A 20,441-nucleotide genomic window follows, 5' to 3' on the forward strand; every position below is an offset into this window, starting at 1 on the left:
AACCATTTTTTCTGTTAGGGAAAATAAACATTCTATTCTTCCTCCTACCTTTTCCCTGAAATAGGAATGCCTCCCTACCACTTGCTAATGAAGCCCCAGAGTCATCATCCAAATTTAACTATTAATTTCTTAAAAGGGAGAAGATAATAACAAGTAAAGAGACCTTTCTTCAGGACAACAATCTTGTTAGGGTCCACATGCTGGAGTACTCCCTCAAAGATGCCACAAACCAAAGTGAGTTTCACCCTTCTCCACAAAATCTGATTGAGGAAATGGTAGTCACTGCTGGGATCCATGCTATTTGATTCCAAAAGCAGTCTTCAAATAATCTTCTTTAAGTAACCAAACACTTGAAAATAAAAGAGGTCTATGATTTAAACAATATTTTTGGGAAATGAGGCTATTTTCCCTTTCCCCATGCCTGGAAGGGACAAGAAAAAGAAAAATATGAGAATAATTCAGTTTTGCTCATCTTTTTAGAACGATAAAGAGAAAAGGACCATCGCAAGCACCAATTCTGATTTATACATGGGAAACTGAAAGCCCATAAGACTTCAGGCACCCTATGTTTGGGTTGTCTTTAAAATGGGGTAATACTACCTTTCATTTAGAACAAGCAGAACATTTCAGAGGTTCTTAAATGGTCATACGTATATCTTAACACGAACCCAAATAAATAAAGGAAGTAAGGACGGAAGGAAGGAAAGAAACTCTAAAATAATTTAAAAACTATCGTTGGCAAAATATCTGCCAATACATGCGGCCACAAGCTGCTCACCCAGAAATATCTGGGATCTAAGTTCTTCTGGCCTCTTCTACATTAACAACATTTCCAGAGTTTGACACTGTTACCAACCAAAGCATAGGTGACTTAGAATTATCCCAACGTATGCATGAGCAATCTGGCTGCCAATTGAGCGCATTTGAAGGGAGAGGACACTAGATAGACAAGAAGAGCAGGTCAGTCATGAAAACAACTCAGTGAGACTAGAACCTTGGCCTTAGGCTAAGTCGTCAAAACCTTAGGTAAAGCTTAAGAGTAGTTTAGGGACTAAATTACAGCGGTCAGAATTTGGTTCTTCCGTATCTCAAATCGGTTATGCACAAAGCAACCCACGAAGGGTGGGGGAGGGGGTGAAAAGGCACTAGAAGCCACAGGAAAACAACTTCACCGGAGAGGGTTAAATTAGTTAACGAATGGCTTAAACATTTCCAAGAAAACAAAAATATGAAAATAAAATGCAAAATTCCTCATTTTTAGGGCAAAATAAGAAACTTCAAATACACGGCGGGCCATACGCTGGGAACCGAATCTCGTCCACCGTTATTTTTTTTTTTCCCCCCGAAGGAAGTTGGGAAATCTCGTCTCAATTTCAGCCAAACGGTGACTTCCTCGAGCTTCAGTCTTGAACTAAAAAAGGAGGTACTGCTGTTAAGGAGGAACTCTCGGGAATTCGAAGCCGGCGTTGACGGTTACCAAATGACAGACACAGCTGGGAAAAAACCAAGAAGTACACCGCACCGGAGGCGCACACGCAGACGCCGACGCCAGCAGGGCGGAACCCGAGGTCCCGGCTGTTTCCGGACGAGCCAATCAGCGCGCGGCCAGTACGCCGGCTCCCGAGCGCCCCCAGCGGCCAGGAGGCGGGAGGACCTCCAGGAAAAAGGAGGAGGTGGAACTCCCAGCATGCAGTTCCCAAGAGACACACCCTAGAGTCGCCCCAAGAGGCGTTTGGTCTATTTTTATAGTTTCTCTCTGCAATCCCTGCCACCTGTGGGTGGCGCTTCCAGGCTTAGAGTTCTGCGAGAAACGGGTTGGCTACTTTGTCTGCAAGCGGTTAGTTCATTGTAAAACTGTGGGTCGATGGCGGTGCCCTTTTAATTGCGGTCGCTAGAGCCAGAGTGGCATTGCCTTTTTAAGGCCGGTGACGTCACGCTTCCGGGGGGCGTGGTCCGTCCTTAGGAATACCCGGCCCTGCGCTGGGCTGATTCATTCGGGGGCTGGTGCTGGGAGCGTCGACGTCGGCTCCTGGGCCGGGCGCAGCCTCACTCCTTATTGGCTGGTTCTCGGGGACCGCCCTCTCCCCCTCTTGCCACCCCTGGGTTCCCTCCCGGGTCCGCAGTAGAAATACTGCCCTCTCGCTTCTTGACCCCTGGGCCTTTCTCCCTCCCTCTTCCCTCCCTCCCGCTGCCGTCGTTGCTTCAGGAGCCCCTGCTCCCTCAGGAGCTCCCGCTTCGGTGATGGGTTCTCGGGCTTCCACGTTACTGCGGGACGAAGAGCTCGAGGAGATCAAGAAGGAGACTGGCTGTGAGTTCGGGGAGGGGGTGGGAAAGCGGCCGGGCGCTTCAGGCTGGCCTCAGAACCGAGGGTGGCTGTCGTTGAGGTCCGGAGCTGAGGTGCCTGGAGGTTACCGGGTACTGATCAGCCTCCAGCCCAGGAGCTTCGCGGCCGAAGGCTGGAGGACCTCTTCTTACGGCTGTTCGGAGCGGGGGGCTGTCCTTCCCCTCAAAGGCAGGGGTCGCGATCACCCTTAGAGCACAGGCACCGCTCTTTTCTCTTCCCTGTTCATGAAAGCCCCCTAACTCCTTTCTTTTATCTTTCCTCGCACCAACCTCGAATTCAAGAGCTCTGGATGGATCCTATAGAAAACATAATATGTTCCTGTGACGTTTTGGGGCAAGCACTTAAAATCACTGTCAACTGTGGGAAATCACAAATAAATTCTTAATGCAACTGGAAAAATAAGTCTAGAAAGCAAGATCGTATAGTAAGGCTTTGGAAGACGTGACCTGGTGACAGGAGACTTTAAAGAATGAGGAGTCTGAGACTGTGAGATTTGTTTCATTCTGAACCTGTGGAGGAAAAAAAAAAGCAGATACTGTGACTACCAGATTTTTGTTTGTTTCTTTTACTTACACTGAGGATGCTTGCTGTCCTAATTTCAGATAATATTGATTTCTACTATGCTGGTGTACTTTATGCAGTCGCTATGGAAATTGGTTGTGTTCCAAAATCTCAGTGCGAATTTGTACTAGGAACTGATTTTTTTATAGTCCAGTCTCTTCCTCATTAACCTGAACATAGGGGCAGCAGAGCTTTGGGAATTCAGAAGCTCTGTGTAACATCACCACACAATTTTGTATAATGCATACAGTATTTTCTCAGTAATCCATCATGACTCTTGTATTTTACTTGGGTTATGTAAGTGTCTGAGCTGTCGCTTCACGGTAACTTGTCTTTAATAATGAGATGACCGGTAAGTAACTCAGTGGCCCATATGCAGGTAATGTTGAAGGGTCCTGGGGGAACTACAGAATTACACAGGCAGCGGTGACCTGAGAGAAATTGAATGCTGTCCTGTGCTTTCTGACAAATTTAACTTTCCAGAATCTTCAATTTGGAAGGGATGTTATCTAGCCCCCAACCTTGTCGGATTGGCTTACTGCTTTCAGCATCCCCCCCCCCCCACACACACACACACGCAGGGCAGGTAGCCTCTTCGTAAATATCTTTAAGGATTATGAGCACACCACCTACTGGTTTCAGATGAATGACGAAAAGCAGTGAGCTGCTTATGATGTGTAATAGTTGTTTGGCCTCTTCACCTTATGGTCATTTGATGATTCACTGACTCCAAGAGATAGAAGTATAGTCCGTTTGAATTCAGCAAGCATTTTATTAAATTTTGTGGCCATGACCTCTGGCCACACTTGTAAATATAAGAATTGCTTTAGGTCTAAAGTGACACCAGAGTTGAAGTATTCATACTTAAAATAGAAAGTCACAAAATGAGGAAGTGTAAGCCTTAGTGAAGATGGGAAAAACCTATTTTTGCGTCAAGATGAAGGGAGCACTAATCCCATTCGGGCTTATTTACATTTGACAAAATAGAAAGACCCTGGACTCTATAGGACTGGAGTTATTTTACTGTGTGGCTCTTACTCCTGGAAGAACTGTTTTCCTAGTTGCCAATAAGTGAATCCAAGGAGAATCTGAGGGAGATTATCAGCCGCAACCAGTGCCAATGTACGTTGAGCCAGAAAGCCTAATAAAAAAAGTAGTTACTGAATTTTTGCATTGTCTATATTTAGTACTATGCTAGGTGCTCAAAGCAGATGGTAACAAGAGATGCCCACAAGAGTTAAGATTAGCATTACGATGTAAGGTAGCTGAAATTGTGTGCCACCCACCTTCAGAACTCAAGAAAGACTGAGTCTGTGGGCTGGTCTTGGAGAAGACAGAAGTTGGACCCTGCTACGTGGATGAATGAATTCGATTTAAATAAATTAATCTAGGACATTTTGGGTGGCTTCCAGGAGCATTCTCCTCTAGCCTGCTACACAGTCATTCCTCTGCCCTGGGAGTTGAGCCATCAGTTTATCCAGTTGGTGTCCATGAGCAGAGTTGATTTTTAAAACAGTAATTTTAACATGATCCCAAAGGCTTAGAAAACTAAAAACAAGATACCTGAGGGTGAGGTGGAGGAGTGGAATTTGTCCAGTTTTCATATGCTTCTTGTTTCGTTAAGAGTTCAGGGGACTATCAGAAACCTATCCAGTTAAAAACAAGTAATAAGACATTTCACTACTCCCTTTGCCAGTAAGAGAATGTGGCATAATTGAGCAAAACCGACTTTATATTCAATATGAAAGCTTTGCATTGGAATTGATTATTATATTTAAACATCTTTTCCAGGCAGTCTTAAGTTGATTAGAATTCATGCATGACTGGTTTAGCCGGTATTTGAAATGTAATCTCTTAAGTGTTTGGCAAACTCATTCTAGGTAAGAATTACCTGTAAGCCTCAGTTTCATCATCTGTAAATGGGAATAATAATAGTACCTACTTTCCAGGATTCTTATGAGGATTAAATGAGAGAAATTATGTGAACTACTTAGAATAGTGCTTGATATTTAAGTACCAGGTAAGTGTCAGCTATTATTTTGAACCATAGATGATAATCATCTTATTGGGAAAATATTTGTATGTGCTAGTTATAAAACTGTCTAGGGCTAAATAAGTGGAGAGGTTACAGCATTTATGCTTTTCCTATTTTCAGGGACCATTGGACTAGAAATAAGTCATTTCCCCAGCTCTAGAAATAAAACATTTAAAGGAATGGAAATCTTGATGTTGCTAACAGTTTAAAAAACATTATCTAGGGGGATCCCTGGGTGGCTCAGTGGTTTTGCGCCAGCTTTTGGCTCAGGGCGCAATTCTGGAGTCCCGGGATCGAGTCCCGCGTTGGGCTCCTGGCATGGAGCCTGCTTCTCCCTCTCCCTCTGCCGGTGTCTCTGCCTCTCTCTCTCTCTCTCTCTCTCTCTCTCTCTGTCTCTCATGAATAAATAAAAATAAATTTAAAAAAAATAAAAAAAAAATCTGAAACTTTTTTTTAAAAAGATTTTATTTATTTATTCACGAGAGACACAGAGAGAGAGAGAGAGAGAGAGAGAGAGAGAGGCAGAGACACAGGCAGAGGGAGAAGGGGCTGAAGGTGGTGCTAAACCCCTGAGCCACTCAGGCTGCCTTAAAACATTTTTAATTAAAAAAAATTTTTTTGAGAGATTGCCATTGTGTAGGGGGAGGGGCAGAGAGAGAAAATCTTTAGTAGTCTCCACACCCAGTTTGGAGCCCGATGCAGGGCTTAATCTCACAACCCTGAGATCCCCAGGGATCCTCAGCTCGGGTCCCCATTCATTTAATTTTAGTCTCTAGTTCTGGTATGTGTCATGTGGTATGGGGACAAAGTTGAACAGGTTTTAGAAGTAAGTTTTAGGGCGTGATCCCTGAGACCAGGGATCCAATCGAGTCCCACGTCAGGTGGACTGCATGGAGCCTGCTTCTCCCTCTGCCTGTGTCTACCTTTCTCTCTCTCTGTCTCTCATGAATAAATAAACAAAATCTTAAAAAAAAAAAAAAAGGAAGTAAGTTTTAGGGTCACCTGGGTGGCTCAGTGGTTGAGCATTTGCCTTAAGCTCAGGTCATGATCCTGGGGTCCTGGGATCAAATCTTGCATCAGGCTCCCCACAGGGAACTTGCTTCTCCCTCTGCCTATGTTTCTGCGTCTCTCTCTGTGTCTCTCATGAATAAAAAATAAAATCTTATTTTAAAAAAAAGGAAGTAGGTTTTATAGGCTGGCGAGGTTTTGTTTGAGAAGGTAAAGTAATGATAGACCTAATGTGGATTTTTCTGTAGTTTCAACAAAAAGCATAAGTCTGGCAAAGGCAATTGCTTGAGAATAATTTACTGGACTAAAATGTACAAGGAAGTTCAACTTCAGGCTACTACAGTCTCAAAATGCAAGACCCCTTCATGGCCCTTGCCTGTCAAGCCATGTTGCCCAAAGGTGCTGTCTTCTGGCTCCTGTTGAATGAAATGGAAATGCACATATAACTAATACCTTTAGTTTGGGGTTAAGTGATTTGTAAAGCTGTGTGTGTTTCCTGCCCACCTTACCGTGATGAAAAACTTCAAATATACAGAAAAGTTAAAGTAGTAAAATGAATATCCGTATACATTCCACCTCAATTCAACAATTAACATTTTGATTTACCTACATAGTTAAGTATATATAGCTTTAACTGTGTATTTGCTTTATTTATTTACATACACACACACACACGTATATGTGTATTTTTTGGTGAACCGTTTGAAAGGCAGATAACAACTCTTCACCTCTAAATATTTCTTTATGTGGGATGCCTGGGTGGCTTAGTGGTTGCTCAGCTGCCTTTGGCTCTGGTGTGGTCCCCTGGTCCTGAGGTCCTGGGATTGAGTCCTTCATCGGGCTCCCTGCATGGAGCCTGCTTCTCCCTCTGCGTATGTCTCTGCCTCTCTCTCTCTCTCTCTCTCTCTGTGTCTCTCATGAATAAATAAATAAATAAATAAATAAATAAATAAATAAATATTTTTTAAAGGTATATATTTCTTCATGTATCCTGAGAATAGGAATTTTTTCTCTACATAACCTCAGTACTGTATCACACCTAAGAAAATTGGCAATAATTTAAAAATATTATCTACCATTTAGTCCATATTCAGATTTCCCCAATTATAAGAAAGTGATTTGTTGTTACATTGTTTTAATGTCTTTTTAAAATATTTTATTCATTCATGAGAGACACAGAGAGAGGAGGCAGAGACACAGGCAGAGGGAGAAGAGAAGCTGGCTCCACACAAGGAGCCCAATGCGGGACCTAATCCTGGACCCCAGGATCACACCCTGAGCCAAAGGTAGATGCTCAACTGCTGAGCCACCCAGGGTTCCCTCTCTTACTCCTTTTTCATTTTATTTTTCTGTCACTCCTGCCTAGTGCTTGCTACTTCTCTAAAATGCCTTCTTCTTCTGAGCATGAGGTAGTGATAATAGATTTGTAGTCAAATTGGGAGGATCTTTCAAGTAATCTTTCAACAGTATAAAATAATTATTTGCCCATTAGGGGAGAAAAATATAGCTTGATTCAAGACATGACCATGTGCAAAGTCAAGAGACTTCCTTTGAGTTACTGAGAATTGGTGCAGGTTTAGGGCGCCTTCCTGTTAGCGTCGTGCCGCCTGGTGAGAATAGTTTACTGGAAACTTGTCCTGCCTTCTTTTATGGCAGGTCCGATGCTTTTCTGCTCCTTGAAGTTGCTCTGAGCTCTATACCTTGGAGATTGCTTTTTATTCTCTGTCATGGTGAATTTAGCATGTAAATTAAAGTTTGCTTTCCTCCTCCTCCTCCTTCTCTTTCTCCTTTCTTCTTATTAAACATTAGTTCTGAAGTTTAGGACATAGATTGACATTTGACCATATTAAGTTTTAAAAGCGGACATTTGATTGTACATTTTTTTAAAAAGATTTTTATTTACTTATTTGAGAGAGGGCACAAGCAAAGGGGAGGAGCAAAGGGAGAAGCAGACTCCCTGCTGAGCAGGGACTCCCACCAGAGGCTCAGTCCCAGGACTCTGAGATCATGACCTGAGCCAAAGGCAGAGGCTTAACCTACTGAGACATCCAGGCACCCCTGCCCTGGTTGTACATTTCTCCACCGATTTCCATGTAACCCCCTTCCTTCTAGAAGATCACAGGTTTTATCATTCACAAAAAATTTGTGAAGCATTCCACATATTTTTTAAACTATTTATTTGATTGTTTGTTTATTTATTTCAGAAAGAGAGTGCACATGTGAGGAAAGAGGGGCAGAGGGAGAGAATCTTCAAGCAGGATACCCCTCCACTCCCCCAGCATGGAGTGCTTTGCAGGGTTCTGTCCCACAGCGCATGAGATCATGACCTGAGCTAAAAGCAACAGTTGGATACTTAACTGACAAAGCCACCCAGGCGCCCCAAGCATTCCATATTTTTAAGGAAACCAGCCATAAGCTAACCTTTTTTCTGAAATCTGGAATGTAATACCATACCAGCACTTAGTAAGGAAATTTTCAGAATCATACTTAAATAGGTTTCAATGTCTGGTTCTTTGAGATGATTTAGATTAGAAAGATCTGATGGTTCATTTGTTAGTTAAAGGGGTTGGACTAAATGACGACATTCCAGCCAGTTTTAAAATTGTTATCGATAGCTATACATACTTATATATACACATACTGAATTTCTAGAAGAAATTACAAAAAACTGGTAAGTGTTTGCTTCTGGCAAGGGAAACTGGGGGATTTGGTTGTTAAAGAGACTTCATTTTGTACACTCTTGTACTATTTGCATATTTACTACGTGTATGGATTATTTTCTCAAATTAAAAAAAAGGCACCAGCCTGACTCAATCCATAGAGCTTGTGACTCTTACAGGGCTGTGAGTTTGAGCTCCATGTTGGGTATAGAGATTACTTAAAAATAAAATCTTAAAAAAAAGCCCAAACAAATTAGTATAAAAAGAAATACAATTGAATGTTTTCCTTATTAGAAGGAATCTGAAAAATACAGTAGTCTAAGTACTAAAAACTGATCCAGGGGTGGTTGGGTGGCTCAGTTATTTGGACATCTACCTTTGACTCTGGTCGTGGTCCCAGCATCCTGGGATTGAGCTCTGCATGGGTCCCCTCAACCCCTCAGCAGGGAGCCTGCTTCTCCCCCATGTTCTCTCTTGATGTCAAATCAATCAATCAATCAATCAATCTTAAAAAAAAATAAAAACTGATCCAGTGGACTAAATATTCTGCCATTATTAAGAAGTACTCCAAAGCAATATAGAAAAATAATGAGTGAATAAACTAAATGAAATAAATGAAAAACTATTCCAAGTATGGAAAGTATACAAGTGACTGATATTAATTAGATGGTACATAAAGAAATGAAAACAGTGGTATTGAGATTGTGAACAAATTTTGTTTTTCAGGGATCCCTCGGTGGCGCAGCGGTTTGGCGCCTGCCTTTGGCCCAGGGCGCGATCCTGGAGACCCGGGATCGAATCCCACATCGGGCTCCCGGTGCATGGAGCCTGCTTCTTCCTCCGCCTGTGTCTCTGCCTCTCTCTCTCTCTCTCTCTGACTATCATAAATAAATAAATAAATAAAAATTAAAAAAAGAAAAAAGAAATTAAAAAAAAAATTTGATTTTCAAAAAATCTTTTGGGAAAGTTAGTCATTCTTTAATTGACTTAGTTTTGTTAAACTAAAGAGAACTTCAGTTCTAGAGCAGTCTTTGAGGCCAGAGGCCACAGCCAGGGTAAACAGGTCAGGTTCCTGAAGAAAATGTCTGTAGCTGCCAGTCAGGAGAAAGGTGGAGATTAGTTAGTGCAGCAGTAAAACTGTACCTCCAGGCTTAGAGTGTAAGGATGATGATGATAATGGCTAATCTGGAGTTCTTACATTGTACTAGACACTTTGCTAAGCCCTTTCCTCTCCTGGACTGATGTAGTTCTCTCTACAGCCCCTTTTGCTCAACCCTAAGTAGGCCGTGGTGCCATGAATGGGATCAATCTGTTACCTGACCCTTACCAGAGAGCTTGGCCGGGCAGTAGGTCCACTCAGTGCCTGGCACCTGCTGGCTCCTTGCTGGCTGGGATTGAGTCTTCTCTGCTGTGTTTGGAGAGCTAGTACCCAACAGCCCAGCTTGGAATGAAATCTGATGCTGAAGAATTCACTGCTGCGCCTAGTGTGTCCTCTCATCCTAGCTCTAGGCCATTCACTTCCTGCTTCTCCCGCTGTGCCCCGGTTTACTTTGTCCCATTGTTCCTAAAACTGCAAGTAGGTTTTGTTGAACTGGGGGAGGAGGGCTACTATCAGAATGCTTTTAGCCACCCCCTTAAGCCCCTAAAGGCACAGTGGAGGACAAAGTCCACACTTACCACACCCTTTTTGGCTCTTGTCTTTTCTTTTTTGATAATTCTCCTTTTTCTCCCCTCCTAGTTCCCATCAGCCAAGAAACTAAACTGTTCCGCAGAAATTCTTTTTTTGTATTTTCAAATTCTTACTGTGTATCTGCGCTTCTTGCCTCATTTTAATGGCCAGTTTGTGCTTGAGTTAAAAAATGAGGAAAAAAAGCTTCCTTGTAGATATCATCTGATGATAACCTGATCTTTTTACAGATTGCCTAATTTGCTTTCTGGGAGCCCATTCCTTTACTGGGAGCTTAGTGGAGCTCATGTAATTACAGAAAAGAGGCTGATATGACCCTGTGATCTTTTACCTAAATGTCAGTTCCTAAGGAAGGAGAAAGCCACTGATGGTTGGTACAGGAGCAAACCAGATTTTAAAAATAGAATCTGCCTGAAGGGCATCTGGCTGGCTCAGTTGGTAGGGCTTGCAACTCAAGATCTCAGGGTTGTGAGTTCAAGCCCTCCACGAGTGTAGAGATTCTTTAAAAATAAAATCTTTGAAAAAATAAAATCTTTAAAAATAAAATAAAAATAGAATCTGCCCCAGTCTTTAAGTGTCGTCAACCAGCCTGATATTGCCAGCCTGAAACAGCAAACTATTTGGTATGTTTTTAATCAAAGCATCCATTTTCAGAGCTTACAAGTCAAGTGAAAGGGCCAATAAATAAAAGGTGAAAGTTTCACAATTTTCTTTTAAACTAAATTCCGCTTTGTTAATCTTAGCCACTTGACATTTTAAGTGGCTAAATCCTAATGAAAAGCCTAGACTTCATTCCTGAATTTTGAGTGCTTTCAATTTATTTTCTAACTTCTTTCTTCTTTAGCTTTTTAATTTCTTTCTTTTTTTTTTTTTAGATTTTATTTATTCTTGAGAATACACAGAGAGGAGAGAGAGGCAGAGACACAGGCAGAGGGAGAAGCAGGCTCCATGCAGGGAGCCCAACGTGGGACTCAATCCCGGGTCTCCAGGATCATGCCCTGAGCCATAGGCGGCGCTAAACCGCTGAGCCACCAGGGCTGCCCCAGCTTGCTTGCTTTTATTTATTTATTTATTTATTTATTTATTTATTTATTATAGGCACACAGTGAGAGAGAGAGAGAGGCAGAGACATAGGCAGAGGGAGAAGCAGGCTCCATGCACCGGGAGCCTGACGTGGGACTCGATCCGGGGTCTCCAGGATCGCGCCCCGGGCCAAAGGCAGGCACTAAACCGCTGCGCCACCCAGGGATCCCATGCCCCAGCTTTTTAATTTCTGTTTTGAAACTCTAGAAAGGAGTTAGACTTGAGATATCTCCCCATTTTATTCTCTCTGAAGTGTATGGTGGTGTGCTGGGACCAGAAAGGTAGTTGACTTCTGAAGGGCCATGCTTGAGTTCAGTTTGAGTGGAAGGTGACTTCTCCCAATGGGACTAATTTTGTGTTCTTTAGTTTCCCACAGTCAGATCACCCGCCTCTACAGCCGGTTCACCAGCCTGGACAAAGGAGAGAACGGGACTCTCAGGTAGGCAGTTCCCATCTTTTTTCTGGGCCAACGTCTGACCAGGTGCCTTTATCCCCAGGGTAGAGGTGATAGGCATCTAGAGCACAGAGAGCAGGAACCATTTCTCTTCCCTGTGTTTGAGCATCATGGATTCAGAAGGAAATTCAGTTAAGCAGAAGAATGACATTACATTTATCACTGTCTTCTGCCTTACTCTTTTTTTTTTTTTTTTTTAATTTATGATAGGCACACAGTGAGAGAGAGAGAGAGGCAGAGACACAGGCAGAGGGAGAAGCAGGCTCCATGCACCGGGAGCCCGATGTGGGACTCGATCCCAAGTCTCCAGGATCGCGCCCTGGGCCAAAGGCAGGCGCCAAACTGCTGCGCCACCCAGGGATCCCTTCTGCCTTACTCTTAACTCTCCTTGGTGGGACGCCCGGGTGGCTCAGGGGTTGAGCATCCACCTTCGGCCCAGGGCGTAATCCTGGAGTCCCGGGATCGAATCCCATATCGGGCTCCCTGCATGGAGCCTGCTTCTCCCTCTGCCTGTGTCTCTAGGTCTCTGCCTCTCTTTCTGTGTCTCTCATGAATAAATAAATAAAATCTTAAAACATAACAAAACAAAACAAAAACTCTCCTTGGTTTGGGAGTGGTCATTGTTCTGGTCCTGGGAACATCCTTTTGAGAATTTCAGCTCTCTCTGCTTGAGTTTTCCCATGACCTTTCATCAAACATGTTAGCTTTCAGAAGATTGGCTCATACATAGCAATCCAAGGTGGTCTAGATTGTTTCACCCTCTCCTCTCATTTCCAAATCCAGCTCCATAATCCTAAGGTATACCACTCTGTATATATTAAGTTAGATAAGATATTGAGTGTTTTTGTCTAGAGCAGTGGTTCTCAACTGAGAGCTCTTTTGCCCCTAGGCAACAAAATACCTGGAGATGTTTTTGATTGTCATGACTGAGGTGTGATGTTGATGTCTGGTATGTAGAAGCCAGGAATGCAGCTAAAAGTCTTATAACAGACAGGATAGCCCCCTGTCCCCTGCCCACAACAAAGAATTATTCTTCTCTAAGTATCAAACATGCCAAAGTTAAGACACTCTGGTCTAGAGTTAATTACATGATTTAAGAGTAATGTGATATTGTTCCACTTCATATTTGACTTATTATAGTCCAATGAAATTTCTCCTTACCATTACCTCCCACCCAACTCTCAGTAGCAAGCTCAGCTTTGACTAATATAGAATGAAGCTATTAGCTTTTCTAATGGCTGGCAGGAAGCAAGAAGTAGTTTAGGAATTCTTTGGAAGACTTCTAGCACAGTTGTGGGATGTGGTATAAAGAGGGAAGGAATACAGTTGCTAAGTCTTTGTACATACTCCTCAGGCAGAATTGCTAGAGAATGCTGGTAAATCCATAGGGCCAAAAAAAAAAAAAAAAATCCATAGGGCCGTGTTTGTGCAGGGCAAAATTTGCTATCACTGGAAGCTGGGATGGACTCAAACTATGCTGTATAGTCATTAATGTCAACAACTATGAATGCCTACCATGTGCAAAGACCACACTGGGCGCTTTTTCTTCTTTTTTTATATTGAGGCAAATACACATAATATAAAATTTACCATTTTAAAGTATGCGATTCATTGGCATTAAGTGCATTCATATTGTTGTATAACCATTACTACTGTCTAGTTCCAGAACCTTTTCATCACTCCAGATGGAAACCTTGTACCCAATAAGCAGTCATTTCTAATTCAGGGGCAACCACTAGTCTACTTTTCTTCTCTCTCTGCACATTTCATATAAAATGGAATCATACAGGGCAGCCCTGGTGGCTCAGTGGTTTAGCACTGCCTTCAGCCCAGGGCGTGATCCTGGAGGCCTGGGATCGAGTCCCATGTCCGGCTCCCTGCATGGAGCCTGTTTCTCCCTCTGCCTGTGTCTCTGCCTCTCTCTCTCTCGCTCTGTATCTCTCATGAATAAATAAATAAAATCTTTAAAAAAAAATGGAATCATACAGTAAGTGGCCTTCTGTGACTGGCATCTCTCATTTAACATGGTGTTTTTAAAGATTCTTCGACAATATAGCATGTATCAGTATTTCATTCCTTTTTATGGCTGAATAATATTCCATTGTATGTCTGTACTGCATTTTGCTTATCTGTTGATAAGTTGATGGTCATTTGGGTTTTTTACACTTTTTGACTATTATAGTGTTTCTATGAACATTTTTGTATGGACATTTGTTTTTGTTTTTTTTTTCAGATTATTTTATTTATTTATTCATGAGAGGCACAGAAAGAGAGGCAGAGACACACAGGCATAGGGAGGAAAAGCAGGCTCCATGCAAGGAGCCTGATGTGGGACTCGATTGCTGGAATCTAGGATCACGCCCTGAGCCAAAGGCAGACGCTCAACCACTGAGCCACACAGGCGTCCTGTGTGGATATACGTTTTAATTCTCATTCAACTTATACTAAGGAGTAGTATTGTGGGCCATATGGTAATTTTATGCTGAATTTATTGAAGAACACCAAATTGTTTTCCTCAGAGGCTGTACTGTTTTACATTCCCACCTGCAATGAATGTATTGAGGGTTCAAACTTCTCCACATCTTCACCAACACTTACTGTCTTTTATTTTTTTATTATTATTTTTTTCTTACTGTCTTTTAATGCTAACTATCTTGGTAGGTGTGAATGGTAAATCATTGTGGTTTTGATTTGTGTTTCCCTGCTGGCTATTAATATTGAGCATCTTCTCATGCTTAACCATTTGTATGTCTTCTTTGGAGAAATGCCTATTCAAGTCCTTTCCCTATTTTTTATTTGGTTTGTTTTTTTTTTGTTGTTGAGTGCTAAGAGTTCTTCCTATATTCTAGATACTAGATCCTTATGAAATATGAGATTTGCAAATACTTTCTCCTATTCTGTGGATTATCTTTTCACTCCCTTTGTAGTATTCTTTTTTTTTTAATTTTTATTTATTTATGATAGTTACACACAGAGAGAGAGAGGCAGAGACATAGGCAGAGGGAGAAGCAGATTCCATGCACCGGGAGCCCGACGTGGGATTTGATCCCGGGTCTCCAGGATCGCGCCCTGGGCCAAAGGCAGGCGCTAAACCACTGCGCCACCCAGGGATCCCTGTAGTATTCTTTGAAGCACAAAAGTTTTAAATTTTGATGAAGTCTAATTTATCTAATTTCTCTTTTGGTCTGTGTGCTTCTTGATGTCATATCTAAGAAACCATTGCCAAATCCAAGGTCATGAAGATTATGCCTATATTTTCTTCTAAGAGTTGTATAGTTTTAGCTCTTCTATTTAGGTCCTTGACACATTTAATAAAATATATAATAACATTATATAATACATATTACATATATATATTACATATATATGTTAAATATATGTATATATTCAAACATTTTTTTGCATGTGGATATCTACCGGTCCTAGTACCATTTGTTAAAGGGACTATGTAATTTTGCACTTGAAAAAATAAATCAGAAGTGCCTGGGTAGCTCAGGCTGTTAAGCATCTGACTCTTAATTTCAGGTCATGATCTCATGGTCATAGGATCAAGCCCCACGTTGGTCTCCAGCCTTAGTGGGAAGTCTGCTTGTGCCTTTCCCTCTGCTTCTCCCCCCACTCGTGCACGCGCTCTCTCTCTCTCTCTCTTAAATAAATAAGTAAAATCCTAACCAAAAAAAGAAAAAGAAAAAAAAATGAACCAGACTAGAAATATTTTTTTAAGATTTTATTTTTAAGGAATCCATGCCCTAGTATGAGGCTCAAACTCATAACCCCAAGGTCAAGAGTTGCATGCTCTAAGGACTGAGAGAGCCAGGGGTCCCGAAGGTCTTTTTTTTTTTTTTTTTTAAGCTCTAATACTTGAGTAATTTACTAGAGTTTGGGATTACATCTCCCTCATAAATTCAGATTTGACCACTGAGTAAAGGTATAGAATTCACATTCATTTTGTTGTTGTTGTTGTTTTTTTAAGATTTTATTTATTCATTTGAGAGAGATTGAGAGAGCAGGGGAGGGACAGAGAGAGAGGGAGAAGAATCTGAAACATACTCCGCACTGAACACAGAACCCGACTCAGGGCTCTATCCCACGACTCAAGACCATGACCTGAGCCAAAACCAAGAGTCAGATGCTCAACCAACTGAGTCTTCCAGACACCCCCATTTTGAGTCCTTCTCTTTGTGGAAACTGAAAGATATGTAAATGTGTGTGTCTGTTTTAATCACTTTCAATTATTTGCTAGAAAACAATGGAAAGACTCTTACAAAAGGAGCTCTTAGAATGAAAACTTTGCAGGTGTCCGCTAGTATTTACTTGTTCATTAAAATCTAGCTAAGATTTGCTCAATTCCTAAAATACCATTTCATACTCTATGGAAAGCCAGTGAGTGCGCTAATTCATTCATTTGATATGTATTTATTGACTGGATGTGCTAGGTACTGTTCTCAGTGCTTGTTTCTATGCATCCTTGGTTGGGGAAGAGGTGGTAGAAAGTGATGACATAATTTTTTATTTCATAGTTACCTTGATCTAACTAATTTTTTGTACTCAGCTTTACAAAGCACTAGGTCTTAAATTTGTGCTTTGATCTCCATGTGGTATGGATTCAAATATGGGAGAAGCCGCAAGTCACCTTGAGTAGAAGAAGAAATTATCTCCTTATACTACCTAGTAAACAACTAATACATTATACGTAAATCATTTTTACATATCAGGGGTTTCACTCTGGCTTTGCTTCCTGACAATAGCCATCTCTGCCTCTGGCCATCTGTTAGATTGTCCTATCCCCTTCCTCAGCCACATCTCTTCTACTCCCTCCAGCCTTAGAGAATCCCTGTGGCACTCTAAAGTCTATGGTATGTGTGATATAGCTCTTTCTAGCCTTATCTGCCAAACCCAGCTCAAGTCCTTTCTTGACCTTTCTAGAACCTATCAGGGTGCTTAGCCAAATGCAAGTTACCAGTCTTTTGTTATCTGGAACAGGCCCAGGTTTTCTTCAGATGGCTTTTAGCAGAAATATTTTCCTTTCTACATTTTCTTCACTTTCCTGATGCTCCATGTCTGTGACCAGAAGCCAAATTCTAGAGAGCAAAAGGCTGTACCATATACTATTCGTAGCATACTTGTATTCCTTTTTAATGTTAGTCCCAGTGGGAACATAAAGCAGAAACTATGCAAGGCTTTGGTTAGACATGGAGCTTCTCCAAAATGCTTTCAGAAATTTCCCCCAAAGTGGGATGCCTGGGTGGCTCAGCGGTTGAGCATCTACCTTTGGCTCAGGGTATGATCCCAGAGTCCTGGGATTGAGTCCCACATCGGGCTTCCTGCATGGAGCCTGCTTCTCCCCTTGCCTGTGTCTCTGCCTCTCTCTCTCTCTCTCTGTGTGTGTCTCTCATGAATAAATAAATAAAATCTTAAAAAAAAAAAGTTTGTCCCAAAGTTTATTTTATAGAACACTAGTTTCTTGGTCTACCAATAGGTATTGTATAAAAAGAAGAAAAAAATTATCAGGCAGCCCAGGTGGCTCAGCAGTTTAGTACTGCCTTCTGCCCAGGGTGTGATCCTGGAGACCCAGGATTGAGTCTCACGTTGGGCTCCCTGCATGGAGCTTGCTTCTGCCTCTGCCTGTGTCTCTGCCTCTCGTGCTCTCTCTCTCTGTGTCTCTCATGAATAAATAAATAAAATCTTTAAAAAAAAAAAAAAGAACGAAAGAAAAAATTATCAACTAAACTTTATGCAAAGTTTGGTAAGCAAGGTTTAACAGACTTCTTTTTTTACGGGATTTCCTGGCATCTTTAATATGCTCAAGTGAATTGGGCCCCTTCAAGAAGGGAATTTTTTTGTTTGTTTTGTTTTTTAAAGATTTCTTTATTTATTCATGAAAGACACAGAAAGAGAGGCAGAGACACAGACAGAGGGAGGAGAAACAGGCTCCATGCATGGTGCCCAATGTGGGACCAGACCCCGGGAATCTGGAATCAGGCCCTGAGCCAGACAGACACTCAACCACTGAGCCACCCAGGCATCCCAAGAAGGGAGTATTGTAAACAGTATTTGCCAATGATTTGCAGTTTACCTATAGACTCTCTTTTTACATGTATCATCTTTCAGATTGGTATTTCATAAAATATAAAAATATACCATAACCTCACAAATCCTTCAGATGCTGTTATTTTGGGTAACGTGTTTCTACCACTGCTGTTGAAATTGATCTTGAAAAAAAAGAAATTGATCTTGATATGGCATCTGTCCTATAAAGGGTCTTGCAGTAATCCTTTGTAGGTCAGGTCAAATAAGAATCTGGTCAGCATCTGAATACAAAGATAAGTTCACTAGTTAAAATATCTTTTGTACTGGGGCACCTGGGTGGCTCATTCAGTTAGGTGTCTGCCTTTGGCTCAGGTCGTGATCGCAGGTTCCTTGGGATCAAGCCCCATGCACGTCACCTCTCAGCGAGGTCTGCTTCTCCCTCTCCGTCTGTGTCCCACAAACCCCCATGCTGGCTCTTGAGGTTTGTGTGTTCTCTCTCAAATAAATAAAATCTTTAAAAGAAAAACTAATACCTTCTGTACTGATCTAATGTATGATGTTGGAAGTCAGCATCATGATTACCCATGGTGGACGGTAGCAGTTAGAGACAAAAGGAGCATGAAGGAGGTGTTTGGGGACAGATCATAATCTGTTTCTTGATTTGGGTACTGATTATAATCTTAACTTGGTTGAAATTCATCATGCCATATACTTGTGATTTGTACTCTTTTCTATGTCTCTGTTATACTTCAGTAAAAGTTTACTTTTAAAAAATTCCCTTTTTGAAAAAAAATTCCCTTTTTGAGCAATTTTAATATTGACTCTGTCAGATAATACTTTTTCTCAAATTTTACCATGATGAAAAATATTTCTGGATATTAAATCATGCAGGTTAAATTGCCTACAGGGGATAGTGCAAACCAACTAAACTCTGCAAGTAAGTTATTATTGAAAATTGCTAGTTGGCTGTATTGTTACATATCACTTAAGAAAGGATTACCTATAAATTTCAGGAGCTTGTGTCCTGAATGATAGCCATTTATTTCCTCAAACACTGAGTGCTGCTTTAAAAAAAAAATTTTTTTTTAACACTGAGTGCTTTTGAGTTTCACTTTCTTGTTAGTTTATCCAGAGGACAGATGATTTCAGTGTCCTACACAATCACTTGCTTTGTTCACACTTGTATCAGTCATATCAGAACGAAGTTTCACAGATGAGAACTGTGATGCCAGTCTAATTCTCACCTTATAATAGTTCATCTTTTTTTTTCCTCTCTGAAACCTTCAAAGAATCTCCTTTTGATGTTCTGAAACCTCACAAAAATGTACCTTTTTGTGGGTTATTTTTCATTATTCATTGCTCAGTGTTAGATGAATCTTCTCACTCTAAAAATTTGTCCTTTAGGGGCACCCGGGTGGCTCAGTTGGTTGAGTGTGTCTGCTTTTGGCCCGGGTTGTGATCCTGGAGTCCTGAGATCAAGCTCCACATTGAGCCCCTGCATCATCGGCTCCCTGCTCAGCAAGGAACCTGCTTCTTGCTCTCTCTCCTTCAGCCTGCTGCTCTGCCAACATATGTGCTCACTCGCTCACTTGCTCTCTCTCTCTTTCTCTCTCTCTGACCAAATAAATGAATAAAAAATCTTAAAAATATGTCCTTTAGCTGGGAAGTTTTCATCTGTTATTTCTTTTATTATTTCCTCTTCCTTTTTTTATTTTTATGGCATATCTATTGGCTAGTTATTGGACCACCAAGACAGCTTTTCACTCATAATTCCTGACTGTTTGACTTTTTCCTTTGCTTTCTGGAAGAAATCCTTGAATTTTTTTTTCGGTCCTTTTGACAAACTTTCTTATTAGTCCACAGTCTTATTTTTAACTTCTAAGAACCTTTCTTGTTCTCTGATCTCTGTTCTGCCATAGTAGCTTATTTTTGCTTTATAGATGCAAAAATCTATCAAGTGTCTATTGAATTACTTATTAGAATCTTTCAAAACTTTCTTGTGTTCCCTGAATTATCATTATCTCCATTTGTCTCGATCCTACTCTTTATTTTTTAATTTTTAATTTTTTTTAAAGATTTTATTTTATTTATTCATAGAGACAGAGAGAGAGAGAGAGGCAGAGACACAGGCAGAGGGAGAAGCAGGCACCACACAGAGAGCCCGACATGGGACTCAATTCCGGGTCTCCAGGATCACGCCCTGGGCTGCAAGCGGTGCTAAACTGCTGCGCCACCGGGGCTGCCTGATCCTACTCTTTAGTGGTATTAATTTTCCCAAAAGATTTAGTGAGCTTTGGTTGTCCATTCATATTTATGAAAACACCTGCATGGACTACTGTAGAAAACTGGCATAGATTTGTTTGTGGTTGGTTTCTCCATAGGTCTTTCCTGGATAGAAGGGCTGACTTCAAGCCCAATATTCTCTGAGCAGGGCTAGTAAGTTGGTAGACTTCCCTTTAGAGTATGTGGTCAAGGAGGAAAGGAACAGATTTATGATATTCTTTCCCCAAATAAAAGGACTGTTCTTTGGAGGCCACCTCCCATATTTGGTTGCAGCCCTGTCCATGTAGGTCTTCCCA

At 41.4% G+C, this 20,441-nt stretch overlaps 2 protein-coding genes across 7 annotated transcripts in view; one reads left to right on the forward strand and one right to left on the reverse strand.

Annotated features, from left to right (window-relative positions):
* Positions 1-1,565, reverse strand: part of EXD1 (exonuclease 3'-5' domain containing 1) — a 35,496-nt gene extending 33,931 nt beyond the window's left edge. Inside the window, exons 1-2 of one of the 6 annotated variants that reach the window (XM_072738305.1) lie at positions 1,478-1,558; positions 164-349 (exon numbers count right to left, since the gene is read on the reverse strand). In XM_072738305.1, the coding sequence (XP_072594406.1) occupies positions 164-296 (133 nt within the window). In that variant the 5' untranslated portion in view covers positions 297-349; positions 1,478-1,558. Of the gene's footprint in view, positions 1-163 lie in introns of all 6 variants that reach the window. The other 5 variants (XM_072738302.1, XM_072738304.1, XM_072738303.1 and 2 more) reach the window with 5 other exon arrangements.
* A 12-nt stretch (positions 1,566-1,577) lies between these two features.
* The window catches only part of CHP1 (calcineurin like EF-hand protein 1), a 47,135-nt gene continuing 28,271 nt past the window's right edge, over positions 1,578-20,441 (forward strand). Inside the window, exons 1-2 of the mRNA XM_025998498.2 lie at positions 1,578-2,308; positions 11,745-11,817. Coding sequence (XP_025854283.1) covers positions 2,242-2,308; positions 11,745-11,817 — 140 coding nt within the window. The 5' untranslated portion in view covers positions 1,578-2,241. The remainder of the gene's footprint in view (positions 2,309-11,744; positions 11,818-20,441) is intronic.

This window comes from Vulpes vulpes, chromosome 15 (assembly GCF_048418805.1).
Source record: "Vulpes vulpes isolate BD-2025 chromosome 15, VulVul3, whole genome shotgun sequence".
Lineage (NCBI taxonomy): Eukaryota > Metazoa > Chordata > Mammalia > Carnivora > Canidae > Vulpes > Vulpes vulpes.